Below are 16669 nucleotides of genomic sequence, written 5' to 3'. Positions count from 1 at the left end.
GATAAGCCAAATCTGATGGCCAAGACATCAATGGGAGTTCACTATGATGCTCCTCAAACCATTGCAGCTATGTTTTGGCATTGTGACAGGGATAGTTATCCTGCTAGAAGACACCACTGCTATTGGGGAAGACATGATGTGTCAGGGGTTCCTGGTGATATTCACATAGTCCACTGTCATGGTGCCTTCAATTACTACCACAGGTCCCATGGAAGCCCAAATGAATGTCCCCCATAGCATAATACTGCTCCCAACAGTCTGTGGCCGTGGCACACTGCATTTTTTGACCAGCCGTGCACCTGGATGACAGCGTATCTGGATACAACCATCAACCTGTTTTAACAATAAATGGGATTCATCCGACCAGGAGACATGATTCCACCGATTCATGGTCCAATTTCAATGATACCATGCCCACTGGAATCATCATTGACAATGTTGTTGGGTCAACATAGGAGCAAGTTGGAGTCCTCATGCGGAATACCACGTTGAACACTGTGTGCGGTACAAAATACTCCAAAACAATTGTGCCTGTACCAACAATGTACTCTGTCAACAGATCTGCCATACATCACCGCGTACCTATGTTCTGTTATGAGGTATTGACGTCCAACTTCTTGTCTCTTACTTGTGGTTTCAGTATTCGTCAAGCACTTTCCACAGATGCACGCGACAGTAGCACATGAACAGCCGCCAGCTTAGCAGTTTCCAGGATGCTCACTCCCAGGCACTGAGCCACAACACTCTGGATTTTGTCAAAGTCAGATAAGTCGGCAGATTTCTGCATTTGTGCCACTTATCATCGTTAGAATGATTCCCCATTCATATCTGCTCTGCTCACATTCTTCTCTTACTGCGTCACATGCCCTCACTGCCACCAGGCAGCATACAACTTCATGGTAGGCAGTGCCTTAATGTTTTGGCTCATCAGTGTGTATCAGATGTGCTGCAATTGCTGCACAGAATTCTACACTGCCCTCCATAAGTTTGGAAACACCTGGTGATAATGGACAACTGAAAGGAAATACTTTATAAAATAGCATTTTATTGTGTTCTAAATGTTTATTAAGTTCAAGAAGAAGAAGAATATTAAGTAGTTTGAGGAATAAGGATTTTAAAGATTTTATTAAACTAAATGAAACAATGAAACATTAGTCAAAAAAGATATGTGTCAGCAAAAAGTATACATTGGGCACATAACACTGTTTAGATTTTACATACGTCAATGTGAAATTTTCTTTCAGTGACATGAACTGCACTCAAAAAAATTAGTCTGAAAATGGGAGATTCTCTGTGCTATGCACTATAATCTTTCTGATGAAATATTCTCATGACAGGTAAATTAAAAAGTCAATATATGACTAAACTTTTAACTTTTGTGTATCAGATGTTCTACAGAAATCTCTAAACAGAAACTGGGGACACATCTACCATAGAATACATTCATACTTCTAATTTTCATTATTCATACTTTCTTCATTTCATGTGTAACACTGTGTAATAAAATTAGAGAACTTCAGTCAATAAATCTTTAGATGACGTGACATTTGTCCATTTATGTGCTACAGATCTGAAAGATCAAAATAGAACAATAATTGAAAAATATCATTTTTTTAAAATGATAATCAGTTGCACTGTCTGTCACTGGCTTTCTCAAACTATTCTTTCACTTTCCCATCTGCACTACAATTACTAAAAAATGGATTACACAGTATTTTGCATATCTGCAGGTAAATAGCTTCTGTAATTATATGTTGAAAACAAATTTTGTAAACCTTATGTGTCTGCTAACAACTGAATTTTAGAAAAATTTAATTCTTCTGGAAACCAATACCATTTTTTTCACTTCAATGCAGAAGACCTGATCAGGGAAAGCAGCAGCACATAGTATTCCTCTAATTTAGTTCCAATAGTGTATATTATGTTTAAAATACAATGTTATAAATATTTAAAACACAGCTATGTGAATCACAAACATCTACTTTGTCAGGTTCAAAATCAATCTAAGTCTTTTAAGAGGAGGAGTGGCAGTTGATTCCCATCATGAATCACAACCTTGGCCCCTACTAACTCTACCATGCAAATGTGTAATTTCCTTCAAATCCTGAAATGCCTTATTGGCAAGATGTGACTCTTCAACTGACTAAGGTTAGAGCTGTTTGGGTGGGAGGGAGCTCTTAAGATTCTTCAGTGCTCTAAGGCATCTTCAAGAGTGACAACAAGATCTGTTTACTGCCACACAGATAGCCTAGAAATCATTACCTTAATTTTAAAGTACAGTAGGTTAATGGGGAAAAGTCAGATGACATTACACACAAAATATTTTCCATACAAAAACCCATTCTCTTGGCTGCAAAATGTTTCCCATAACTGAGGAGTTACCATTTTAAAGCCTGAGGGGGGAAAAAAGCCCGGGGGAGGGGGGTATGCCCCGTATGATGTATCTTCCAACAAATAAGGAAGACCTGTAAGTGCTCTATTATGAACACAGTGCTGATATTAGCACTTTTATGCAGTTTAACATTTTAAGACACTCCTCTATGTAACAATGTTCAAGAGCAGGAATCACTCTCAAACTTTCTTCTACTCTACAGCGAAGGGAGTGCTGTGTTCGGACAATCATAATGAACAAGAGGAAACACGCAATTAATGTGCAATGCCTCCAATATAACAGCCCCCAGTTTAGTCAAGTTAGTCAGCATTCACATTTGAAATCAAGCTGAATCTCATAGAATCCAGAGTCCAAATATAACTGGTCAACTTATACAAGTCATGAGGGAAATAATGTAATATTTGTTTCAATTCTTCTGACTGTTTCCTGGTTTCCGACGGGGGAGTATACTTATATATGATGGCACATGAGAAACTGGCCCCATGCACAGACTGCTAGCCAATAATGCATGAATTGTTGCCTGCCATGAGCAGATACAATAATAAATAGATAAACATGCAATAATTAGATAATAAAGACACAATGACAATGCAAAACGTAGTCACAACAGCTTCAAAACAATAGATTACAATTGGCTTGCGACAATGAGCAGTCTCATACTTAGGGCTGATACTTTGTGCACTATCATGTATTTCGGTGTAAATGATAGTAGATACCTACAATCAAATTTCAAATAAACTACAATTACAACAACCTTTGTTTCGTGAATTTCATTCAACAACAGGTCCTAGTGACAATTATTACGATCTGCCTTTGTGTCAAAAAATTGCCAGTAAAGCACTCTCTTCCACACAGAGAAATAGCAGTTAAGTTTTCATATTGTTATTAGTTACTTTCAATGAATTTATCACTGTGGCCGCATGGCACTAATGGAATTAGGAGTCTTCAACACTCAAATGCTTCAATCCAAAAATATTCTGTCATCATCTATACTAGCCTTTAAGTGTAGCCTGAAATAAACAATACATCTCCATAGAGTGGCATATGGAAGCCAGCAATTTTAGCAGGCTAATGTCTCTTAATACAATGTTTATGAGAGGCAGCATTGCTCTAACTAAATTATTCAATATTTAGGGAACAAACTTACAACATTTTGTGAAGTAATACGGAAAACAGACAGAAAACCTAAATTTGACTGTATGAGTCACAAGCGATTTCAGGATTGTGGTACTTAAATCGACTGTTTCCCTATTTATGATAAGTAACTGGTGTCCTGGTCACAGTCAGCAGATTCAGAGTGTGTGGCACAAGAAATGGGACCTTCTTGCATGGCATAAGTAACCGCCATGCCTGCCAGATACTCTGATCATACAACTGTGAGGGTCTGAAAGTTCAGCTGGAAGTCAACTGGGTGCCAGACATAGAGGTATCACAATGAGAAAACATGTTGATAATAGCAGCTGGCATGGCACAACTAAAATTACAAGTATCAGCTAACCTCCAGTGCTTGCTTCCCACTGTCCACCAATGCAGAACCTCAAGCCCATCGTGTTTGTGCCAACACTGCAACATCCTGTATGATTATGCCTGGGCTCCACTAGATGGCATCTTCAGCACAACTACCGTTACTGTTGGAGCCATAGTTGCCATGGGCAACACCCTTGATGGCTTGGCTGCTGCCTTCATCTCCAACACTGGTACCACTGACAATATAAGACACTAGCACCGAGGGTCCTGGGACTGTCATCAGTGTTTATTCTGCCAACATCAATGTCAGAGATTGAAGTGCTGCTGGACCACCATGAGCAATGAGTATTTCTGGCAACACTGTCTAGCCTATTCAATATCCACCTCCATGGCATAGCCACAGTAAGACAGGAAGATTCTGCACCTACTTAGCTAGAGATCTGGAGTCTTGATCAGAGTCTGAAGAATCAGAGGGCACAACATAATACAAAAGAGTCTTCTTTCGTGCTACAAGCACATTCCCATCATCTGCTTTATGGCATAAACACCCTACACATGCCAAACACTTTGCTTGTGTTTCTGTAAAGCTAATATCTACTTGGTTTGGTTGTGTGGTGACTCTGCTCAGACTACGCTCTAATTTGGGTTTAGCTTTGACTTCTTTGTAGGTATTGGTGTACCACTATGTTATGTGTTTCATGTCAGATGTATGACCGATTGCCTCCATCTAATCTGTAGTTCCATTTCTCTTATGTGGAGTGTGCAAGAAATAATTAAACTTAATTAACAATAAGATAAAACAGTGAGTTCTATCCATCAACATAGAAATGACAATTCTTCGCAATATACCTGAGGTTTTGAAGGACAAGTAATTTCATTACTTCTTTCATGTGACTGATATGATCCCTTCAAAATTTTCAAGCTTGCCTCTCCAATCCGAACTGATGGCGGCACATTCAATTTTCTTTCAAGTCTCACTTGTGGGAGGAAACTGAAAAGAAAGAAATGTGATAAAAATATATAACATAACAAGATAATAACGATAACACAATTCTATCCTTGTCACATGAGTAATTACAAGCACGAGACTATGGGTTGATACTGGTTTGAAAAATTCTTATTCAATTCCAAAATGATTAAAAATTTTGTGTGAAAAACTAAAAGTAACTCTACAGGATCTATAATGGGCATAAACTGAAAGTTACTCATATATATTTTATTTAATTTAAATCTAAAATTTCTGCATTCAACAATGGCAATAAGCATTATTACTCTCAAAAACAAAATCCACAAAAAATGACCTTTGAAAACAGTTCAAGTGCCCTACATTCAGACAATGCCAGGTTGGGATTGATATTGTGCTCCATTTTACCAGAGCACCATCACTGTATATAGGATATTATTATGATGCGGTTGCTACTCCCAAAGGTAGTATAAAGCTACTGCCAGTGAGCCCTGGGAGGAACCTGTGTCCCCCTTTTATCTGCATCTAGTGTATGGCACATGGTCTAATGTGGTGTGGTGACTCTGCTCAGACTGTGGTCCAATTTGGCTTGCTCCATTACTGATTCATCCTCTTTTGTTAGCGCCATCTTATTCAAAGATAATGATAGAAGCTGAATTTTTTCGATGAGTTTGCCCATAATGCGACCGAGGTGGAACCTGGAAACCAGCCTGATTTTAACTAAGTGGATGCAGACAACTACCTAAAAACCACATCCAAGCTGGCCAGCACACCGACCCCCATCATTAATACACAAGGCAGATTTGATCCAGGGCCAGTATGCCTCCACATCTCTCCACCACCACCAACACCACCACAACCACTATCATCTGTTAGGTTGCAGTCATACAGTAGTCGATGTCTGCAAGTAGCAAGATCGTTACAACTTGTTTCTCTGCATTTTCTTTTTCTTTTTTAAAGGGTAAGTCTCTTTGGTGAGCCCCGTATCTGTCACAAACCTTAATTTTAACAAATGTAAACTGTAATTATACAGAAATTTCTCTGTCAGCAACTTTGTACTACCAAATACAAGGATTTAAAGTGTTCAGTATGCAAATGTTGGTGAAGGACATATCTTGAAGGGATGTGTTACAATCTGAGGCTCGTTATGAATCAGTTGTTTCAATAAACCCTGTTACAAAGCAAAAGAGGAAAATGTTATCAGTTCATAGATGTGCAGCTGTCTTCGTATGTGTGGGAGACACACTGTCATATAATAAACAACTAGATGTTAATTAATGGAAATATGTTTCTTGTCCCAAAATCTTGTGACTTCTGTCTGTTATCTTTCAATATAAATAATGTTGTTATGATTTGATTCAAGAGCTGAAAAATAACATTGCATGACACATTGATTTTCATTAAATACAATGTGTTTCTGGTCATCAAAAAATGCTCTACTCAAATTATTAATGAGCACAGTCATCAGACTCACAAATCCTTAAAATGCACCTACAAAATGCTTGAAGAGTTACACTCAAGATATGCATAGGAAACTGAAATAACACTTTTTTATGAATACTCTAACCTACCTTTGGTAACTCTTGTTTTTTGGACTTATTTACGGACAGGATCTTGAACCAATCCTGTGTACTTTTCATAAGATATGTTTAATGACTCGTCTGTATTTGCTTTTATTTTAATTTTATTCCATTGAACATATGTGTCATTGAAAAAATATCTGGTAAAGAGGACATTCTTGATCTCCTCTGATTGTACACATGACTAAAACCGGAACTGTTAGGTCTTTTCCCAACCTGTACACCTAAAGTAACAAGCTACTTTACTAAAGCTGTGTGTTTGACCAACATTATGTCCACTCCACAAAATTAATGTTTTCAACCTTTTTTGTGCAACAGTCACGCACCAACAGGGACGAATGTGTGGGTGTGTTATTGTGATGCAAGAGCCATGAATTGTCTCACCACATTTCAGGCCATTTCCTTCCCACATTTTCTCACAGGCATCACAACACGTCCTGATAGTACCATTGGTTAACAGTTTGTCCTCGTGGCATGAATTCATGACAAACTAATCCTTCAAAATCAAAGAAAACTATCCGCATGACTCTGACATTTGACCTGACCTGATGAGTTTTTTTTGGGTTAAAGAACCTTCCCCGACCCATTGTGAATACTGCACCTTGATCTCAACATCATAACTGTAGACCCATGTCTCATCACCAGTAATGATTCTATTAAAGGAACATCTCATTCTCATTTGTGCGATCCAAAAGCTCTTCACAGGTTGCAAGGTGAACGCCTTTCTGGTCCTGACTCATGAACCATGGGAAAAACTTGGTGGTAACACGATGCATTCCAAGATGCTGTGTCAGGATTTAATGACTTGATCCAACTGAAATGTTACTTTCTTCTGCAATCTCTCAGGCAGTTAGTATTCAACTGGCACACACAATTTTGTCGATGTTCCTAACGTGAGCGTCATCGGTAGACGTCGAAGGGCGTCCTGAATGAGGGTCATTTTTAACTTCGGCCCAAACATTTTTAAATCGTGTGAACCAATACTAGCACCCAGTAGGGCCTAAGCTCTCATCACCATAGGCTCCCTTCATCATCTGGCTTGTTTCTGTAATGATTTTCTTGTGCTTCACACACAATTTAATTCAGGCGCATTGCTCCTCTAACTCTGCCATCTCGAAATTTGCAAACTGTGACACAATGTTCTATTCAATACAGCACTGAACAATACCTAACACACAAACAACAATGAAACTTACAGCAGTTACACAGCAATGCGCAGGGAAGCCAACCACCATTCCGCTCCAACACACCATTGGTGCAAAATTATGAATTTTCCAAATTTTTTGAACAGACATATATATGTGAGGAGGGGTATAAGGTGACCTTTCTACATACGGACTGACCTTTCATAAAATATGACAATCCAGAGAATATAATTCAGCGAAAACAGGCAAAAGTTTTTCAGTCAGCACAGATTTGGTCACAATTTCAGTCATACAAAAATATAATAGAAAGAGAAATGAATTTCGATAAATTTAAAACTGTAAACATTATTTTAGATAACCATCCAGATCACTAACTAGGAAATAATTAACCATAAGAGAGAAAAATTGGAGTGATTAAACACTTACCGTCTTGAAACACTTGATGAAAAGAACTCCTGCACATTGAAAGTGATATCCGAGCATGACTTTGCTGCATTTGATGCAGTTGAGGTGGACCGCAAGCGTCCTGAAAATAATTATTTGATTTAAAAAGGAAATGTTAGCTAATGGTTTTGTCCATAATTCATGTAAAAGTTATGATATTTATGGGCAAGACACATGAAATATTTCATTGGTCGGAACTGACATCCACATGCAGATGCCTGAAGTGGCATGGACAAAATTCACATCCAAGGAAAAGTGTTTCTCATTCGCTCGACTTCATTTTCCAAGTAGCACAGCTTAGGCAAGTCTAGGGAAAGTGCAGTATTTCCAAAGCTACTATCGTCTCTCGCTTGGTTCACAAGGAACTTTTGGTGTATTATGTGACCAATGTACTTCATTTAGACGAAGAAGCCCCATGAAATCTTTATAATGTGACCATTCATATGTATGAATTAATTAGTTATATCTTCTTCCAACATGTAATTTGTGAGGTACAGAAAAATAGTAATAGATCTATAAAGAATGGCTTGAATGAAAAAAGGTGCAGAGCTTTTTGCCTCCTTCAGTATTATGTGTATGTTGTCTGATTTTCAGTACACATTTTGAAAGATCAGCGTTTATACCAAAGTACAAACATAGTGAACTAAATTTTTATGAAGCTCTTGTGATTCCAAATAACTACAAAATATGGAACGGAAATCACGAAAATAAAACTAATTGAAAATGGGGACTACGAATAATTACTTGAATTTATCTTCCAATATAGCGGGAAAAAAAAAAAACGTTAAGTACCTACAAGACATGGTCTGATGTCAATAGAACTTCGTGCCCGTGCACACCATAGGCAGGTATGTAAATGATTGAAGTTGCAGTTCTCTGTGGCACATACAATGGCTACCACAGTGCATTAGGATTGTTTGCATTAAGGATTGTTACCAAGCAGGTACCATATATAAGAGGCATAAACAGTATCACGACAACATGTGGTCACTGGGAAGGACATGGAGATGTCACATACTTATCTGGGACAAGGGCATTTGGATGTGACAGTAGTCCGATGTTTCGACTGTGTGGAAATGTGAGAGCAGAGTACCTCAAGGAAGGATTGCCACACTGTGCACCGAAAGTGGATGTATTCGAAACATCTTATGAAAATTTATTGAAAATTTACTGTGCAATTTCTAGAAACAATCGACTTATTCAATATCATTGTTTTGCAGCCAGAATCATTACATCTCATATGCGAGGTGCTTTTCAGAAATCAGTGAAATTATAAAAGTCATTTTTAAATGTTAGACTTAGATGTCTCAGTCTTGTGTAATTTCTTAAATTTGTTGTTATCACAACAGACCATTAAAACTGCTTGTTTGATGTTGTTTGTAAATCACATTTAATGATGTGTGTGTGTGTGTGTGTGTGTGTGTGTGTGTGTGTGTGTGTGTGTGTGTGTGTGTGCGTGCGTGCGTGTGTGCGCGCTTCACTGTAGTTTATCTAAACTTTTTGTTCCAAATTCAAATTGCATATAAAATATGCAGTTTTCAATCATCACTTACACTGCCAGACAAAAAGAGTGGAGAACCCACAAGGGGAGGAATAGTAGAATGAAACTTAATGGGTGAGATGTTGTGTGATGCTATTCCAGTGATTACAAAATCAAGTCAAATTCATTAAGAACTTAGAAGTATGAGCCCACATATCAGTACAAGGTTGTACCTCCTTTGGCATGGGTGCATGCAATAATTCAGTTGGGAACAGAGGCATTAAGGTGCTGCATCGTCTCCACAGGGAAACTGGCCCACAAACTGTCATAACTGGTCTTTGATATCCTGGATATTGGCATTGGTGCAGAGTTGACATCCAAGCTAATCACACACATATGCTTTATTGGGAACAGATCTGGGGATCTTGCTGGTCACAGGAGTACCTGAATATCATGCAGACATACTGTTTTGCCATCAGAGTTCCCTCAATCACTACCATTTTGTGACCTGAAATCATATCCAATGGTTTCACACATCATAATGACAGAATAACACCACTGTGTAGAGTGGATTAGACCAACAGGGCAAAACTCAAAGGTCATCAGTCCCTCAATCCCATCTACATGTGTCAAGCCGGGAAGGGTCCTCAGAGAGAAAGGATATAGAAATCAAGTCCTGATGAACCTGATTGTAACCATGGATCAATAACACTAAGAGACAGAAGCAACCAGACACCACAGAGTTGCAAGAAGGTGAAGGTGGTTGAGTTGCTCCACCCACAAACCACCGGGAGGCTCCTCTGACATGTAACACTATGGGAGATGCACCCTCTGCATTCGAGCAGTGTTTCCATTACCAACAGAAAACTAACAACAAGGACAAGTTGATAAAACATATTGAAAAGAGAACAATGATGATGACACAATAAATCAATGACACACGAAAAAGAATAAGAGGAATTAAAAATGTGGGAAGTCAGGAGCCAGGCCAAACCACTAAGCAAGAGCAGCCAAGGGCCCGCTGGGACGGAGCAAGCAATGGGGCAACTCTCCAATTCCTCAAGCAGCCAACGTGTCGACTCTGCCATATCTCACAGAGAGGAGTAGAAACCACCATCACATGTAAAACTCAAAACCAGATTGGCTACTTTGACATTGTATGTCAGCACCAGAAGCAGTGTGTCAGCAAGGCTTGACCATAATTGGCCAAAATTGGGGTAGTCCAGTAGGAAATCGGCCACTGTCAGATGGGCATCACGTGGGGTGAATCCTCATTTTATACGGTGTGCCCATGGGCCAGTTAAGTGTGACCAATACAAAGTCAACAGTGAACCACAAAGAAAAGACTGCAACACATTTGTGGTTCCCTTTATTACTTGCAATCTGGTGAGAGAAAACAAGGGTACATCAATCCATGTTCCAAGTTTCCAACAATTTGCAGTGTAGAGTCGACAGACGTTCCAGTTCTGGTGACCCCCCCCCCCCCCCCCCCCAAGCAAATATTCAAAATTGGCAACCTGGCAGCTAACTTGCCCAACTGGTCAGCATGTTCGTTTCCTGGGATCCAGACAAAGACATCTGACAGTCCAACTTTATGCAGGTCAGAAAAGAGATCCTGGATACACACGACAAGTGGGTGTTGAGGGTAGCAATGGCTGGTAGTCTGAAGACTGCTCAGGGAGTCACTGCTAATTAATAATATCTCGCTAGTGCAAGAACGAATGTGACGGAGGGCTTAAACAATGGACACCAATTCGCAATGAATTTATTTTACTATTTTTATTTACACATCAAGTTCCTTAGGACCAAATTGAGGAGCAATTCTCCAAGGTCATGGAACGTGTCAGTACATGCAATTGCAACATAAAAGTAATAACAGATAAAACTAAATGTTCATGAGCCCAAAAAAAGTCCGTCCATAAGTTCAATCAACAATACAATGAGAATCAGCTTAATTTTTCACGGAACTCCTCGACAGAACAGAAGAAGTAACCCATGAGGAAACTCTTCAGTTTCAATTTAAAAGCGCATGGATTACTGCTGAGTTTTCTGAATTCAAGTGGTAGCTTATTGAAAATGGATGCAGCCGTATACTGCACACCATTTTGCACAAGAGTTAATGAAGTCCAATCCAAATGCAGGTTTGATTTCTGCTGAATATTAACAAAGTGAAAGCTGCTTATTCTTGGAAATGAGCTAATATTGTCAACAAGAAATGACAGTAAGGAATATATATATATATATATATATATATATATATATATATATATATATATATATATATATATATATATATTGAGAGGCCAATGTCAAAATATGCAGACTCGTGAACAGGAGGTTCATGAAGTTACACCACTTATTGCCCGAACCGCCCGTTTCTGAGCCAAAAACACCCTTTTAGAATGGGAAGAGTTATCCCAAAATATAATACCATACAACATAAGCAAATGAAAGTACGAAAAGTAGACTAATTTTTGTGTCGAACGATCACTCACGTCTGACACCATTCGAATAGTAAAAATGGCAGTATTAAGTCTTCGAACAAGATACTGAATGTGGGCTTTCCATGACAGCTTACTATCTATCTGAACACCTGGAAATTTGAACTGTTCAGTTTCACTACTCATATGCTTGTTCTGCGAAATTTAAACGTCAGGTTTTGTTGAATTGTGTGTTAGAAACTGTAAAAAATGAGTCTTACTGTGATTTAGCGTTAGTTCATTTTCTACAAGCCATGAACTTAGGTCATGTGCTGCACTATTTGAAACAGAGCCAATGTTACACACAACATCCTTTACTACCAAGCTAGTGTCATCAGCAAACATAAATATTTTAGAGTTACCTTTAATCTAGAGGGCATATCATTTATATAAATAAGGAACAGAAGTGGCCCAGCACTGATCCATGGGGCACCCCACCCACCACTTGACAGTACCCCACTCAGACCCCACATCTCAGCCATTATCAACATTGTGAATAATGACCTTTTGTTGCCTGTTGTTAAAGTAAGAGGTGAACCAATTATGAGCTACTACTCGTATTCCATAATGGTCCAACTGCTGGAGCAATATTTTGTTATCAACACAATCAAATGCCTTAGTTAAATCAAAAAATTTGCCAAGCATTCGAAACCTTTTGTTTAGCCCATCCAGTAACTCACAGAGAAAAAGAGAATATAGCATTTTCAGTTGTTAAACGACTTCTAAAACGAACTGCACATTTGACAGCAAATCGTGGCATAAAATGATCAATTATCCTTACATACACAGCATTTTCAATAACTTTTGCAAACACTGATGGCATAGAAATAGGTCTAAAATTATCTACAGAGTGTGTTCCATAAGTAATGCGACCAATTTTTTTCTGGTGCAACGGTATACCACAGCGAGTTGTAACTGGCTGGGATAAGTGGAGGGGTGTGTTAGCTTCAAAACTCTCTTTGTCTCATTTGGCTACGAGCTGCTGGAGAGTCAGGACGTGTGTTTCCGTCAATCACGTTTTGAATTTATGTAACATGGCACAATCGATCATTCTGTAGAGCAACAGTACGCTATCAAAGTCCCCCACCAAAACATTTCTATTACTTCAGCATGCCTTTGGGACTGATTGCTTGTCTAAATCACAAGTTTTCCAATGGCACAAGTTGTTCATGGAGGGCCGAGAGGAGATCACCGACAAACCTCGCAGTGAACGGCCATCAACCGCACGAGTCGATGTAAATGTGACGTGTGTGCGCGATTGTTTGAACTCTGACAGATGGCTGAGCCTTTAATTGGTAGCACAAACTCTAAACATGTCAAAAACAACCGTTTTTCACATTGTGAATGAAGATTTGAACATGAGAAAGGTGTGTGCCAAACCCTACCCAAAAGTGTTGACCGACGAACAGAAGCACATGCAAGTGGTTCGGTGCCCAGAAATGTTGGAAATATGTAACAATGATCCTCATTTTTTAAACTCAGTTATCACTGGTGATGAGTCGTGGATTTTGGAGTACAACCCTGAGACAAAAAGGCAGAGTTCAGCGTGGCACATCCCATCGTCGCCCCGTCCCAAGAAAGCACGCATGAGCAAGTCCAGGATCAAAACCATGCTCATTGTCTTCTTTGACATCAGAGACATTGTCCACCACGAATTCATACCTACCGGGATTACAGTTAACTCAGTTTTCTACTTGGAAGTGCTCAAAAAGACTGAAAAGGAGGGTGTCGCGCTGCCGAAGCGACATCAAGGACACGTGGAAAGTGCACCATGACAACATGCCGAGTCACAGCACCTTCATTGTCAACAACTTCCTGGCCAGGACCAAGACCCCATTGGTTCCACAGCCTTCCTACAGTCCTGACCTGGCTCCCACTGACATTTTTTTTGTTTCCTCGGTTAAAAGGAGTCGTGAAAGGAAAATACTGGGACACGATTGGAAGCATCCAGGCACATGTTACATCAGCACTAAACAACATTCCAGAAAATGCATTGCAGGCATGGAAACAATGCCATTTTGAAAATTTTTGATTATTTGTACAAATATATTCAATAAGTGATTTCTTATTAATTTGGTCGCATTACTTATGGAATGCACCTTGTACATTATCCCTTTTTCCCTTTTTATAAAGTGGCTTTACTATTGAGTACTTTAATCGCTCAGGAAACTGACCATTCCTAAAGGAAATATTACAAATATAGCTAAATACAGGACTAACATGAGCAGCACAGCACTTTAATATTCTGCTAGACACTCAATCATAACCATGAGAGTCTTTAGTCTTCAGTGATTTAATTATTGACTCAATCGCCCTCTTGTCTGTACCACAGAGGAGTTACTTCAGACATCAATCTCAGAAAGACATTTGCCAAGAAAGTTATACGATTTCCTGTAGAAACTAAATTTTTGTTTAATTCACCAGCAATGCTCAGAAAATGATTATTAGATACTGTACATATATCTTATTTATCAGTAACAGAAATATTTTTACTGTGAACTGACTTTATATCGTCGGCCTTGTGCTGCTGACCAGACACTTCCTTCACAACTGACCATATGCTTTTAATTTTATCTTGTGAATTAGCTATTCTGTTTGCATACCACATAGTCTTTGCCTTCAAATAACATTTTTAAGCACCTTACAATACTGTTTGTAATGGGCTACTGTAGCTTGATTGTGACTACTTCTAACATTTTGATGTAATTCCCACTTTGTTCTATAAGATATCCTTATCGCACTAGTCAGGCACCCGGGCTGCCTATTACTGCTAGTACCCCGTTTAGAATGTTCTAATGGAAAGCAACTCTCAAAGAGCATGAAAAATGTGTTAAGGAAAGCATTGTATTTATCATTTATTTTATCAGCACTATAAACATCCTGCCAATCTTGTTCCTTGACAAGGTTTAAAAAACTCTCTATTGCTGTTGGATTAACTTTCCTACATAGTTTGTAATTACAGGGTGTTTCAAAAATGACCGGTATATTTGAAACGGCAATACAAACTAAACGAGCAGCGATAGAAATACACCGTTTGTTGCAATATGCTTGGGACAACAGTACATTTTCAGACAGACAAACTTTCGAAATTACAGTAGTTACAATTGTCAACAACAGATGGCGCTGCGGTCTGGGAAACTCTCTAGTATGATATTTTCCACATATCCACCATGCGTAGCAATAATACGACGTAGTCTCTGAATGAAATTACCCGAAACCTTTGACAACGTGTCTGGCGGAATGGCTTCACATGCAGATGAGATGTACTGCTTCAGCTGTTCAATTGTTTCTGGATTCTGGCGGTACACCTGGTCTTTCAAGTGTCCCCACAGAAAGAAATCACAGGGGTTCATGTCTGGCGAATAGGGAGGCCAATCCACGCCGCCTCCTGTATGTTTCGGATAGCCCAAAGCAATCACACGATCATCGAAATAGTCATTCAGGAAATTAAAGACGTCGGCCGTGCGATGTGGCCGGGCACCATCCTGCATAAACCACGAGGTGTTTGCAGTGTCGTCTAAGGCAGTTTGTACCGCCACAAATTCACGAAGAATGTCCAGATAGCGTGATGCAGTAATCATTTCGGATCTGAAAAATGGGACAATGATTCCTTTGGAAGAAATGGCGGCCCAGACCAGTACTTTTTGAGGATACAGGGACGATGGGACTGCAACATGGGGCTTTTCGGTTCCCCATATGCGCCAGTTCTGTTTTTGACGAAGCCGTCCAGGTAAAACTAAGCTTCGTCAGTAAACCAAATGCTGCCCACATGCATATCGCCGTCATCAATCCTGTGCACTATATTGTTAGCAAATGTCTCTCGTGCAGCAATGGTAGCGGCGCTGAGGGGTTGCCGCGTTTGAATTTTGTATGAATAGAGGTGTAAACTCTGGTGCATGAGACGATACGTGGACTTTGGCGTCATTAGGACCGCAGCTGCAACACGGCAAACGGGAACCCGAGGCTGCTGTTGGATCACCTGCTGCACTAGCTGCGCATTGCCCTCTGTGGTTGCCGTACGCGGTCGCCCTACCTTTCCAGCACGTTCATCCGTCACGTTCCCAGTCCGTTGAAATTTTTCAAACAGATCCTTTATTGTATCTCTTTTCGGTCCTTTGGTTACATTAAAACTCCGTTGAAAACTTCATCTTGTTGCAACAACACTGTGTTCTAGGCGGTGGAATTCCAACACCAGAAAAATCCTCTGTTCTAAGGAATAAACCATGTTGTCCACAGCACACTTGCACGTTGTGAACAGTACACGCTTACAGCAGAAAGACGACGTACAGAATGGCGCACCCACAGACTGTGTTGTCTTCTATATCTTTCACATCAGTTGCAGCGCCATCTGTTGTTGAAAATTGTAACTACTGTAATTTCGAAAGTTTGTCCGCCTGAAAATGTACTGTTGTCCCAAGCATATTGCAACAAACTGTGTATTTCTATCGCTGCTCGTTTAGTTTTTATTGCCATTTCAAATATACCGGTCATTTTTGAAACACCCTGTACATACGACACTGGTTTGAGTACAAAAGACTTTTAGAGTTAAAATTTGTGTGTCATGGTCTGAAAGGCTATTCACGCTTTTACTAACAGAATGCCCATCTAGTAATGTAGAATGAATAAAAATATTGTCTATGGCTGTGCTACTGTTCCCCTGCACCATAGATCATATGAATTTAGGAGATCTACCAACATCCTTTTTGTTGCACCATCA

At 39.5% G+C, this 16669-nt stretch overlaps 1 protein-coding gene across 1 annotated transcript in view; it reads right to left on the bottom strand.

The window, feature by feature from the left end:
• LOC126298797 (uncharacterized) overlaps window positions 1-16669 on the bottom strand; it is a 193537-nt gene that overhangs the window by 21916 nt on the left and 154952 nt on the right. The window contains exons 9-10 of the mRNA XM_049990261.1: window positions 7975-8074; window positions 4709-4850 (exon numbers count right to left, since the gene is read on the bottom strand). Coding sequence (XP_049846218.1) covers window positions 4709-4850; window positions 7975-8074 — 242 coding nt within the window. The remainder of the gene's footprint in view (window positions 1-4708; window positions 4851-7974; window positions 8075-16669) is intronic.

The sequence above is a fragment of the Schistocerca gregaria genome, chromosome X, assembly GCF_023897955.1.
Source record: "Schistocerca gregaria isolate iqSchGreg1 chromosome X, iqSchGreg1.2, whole genome shotgun sequence".
NCBI lineage: Eukaryota > Metazoa > Arthropoda > Insecta > Orthoptera > Acrididae > Schistocerca > Schistocerca gregaria.
Note: the sequence above shows the minus strand (reverse complement) of the source record. Positions and strands in the feature narration are given on the sequence as shown.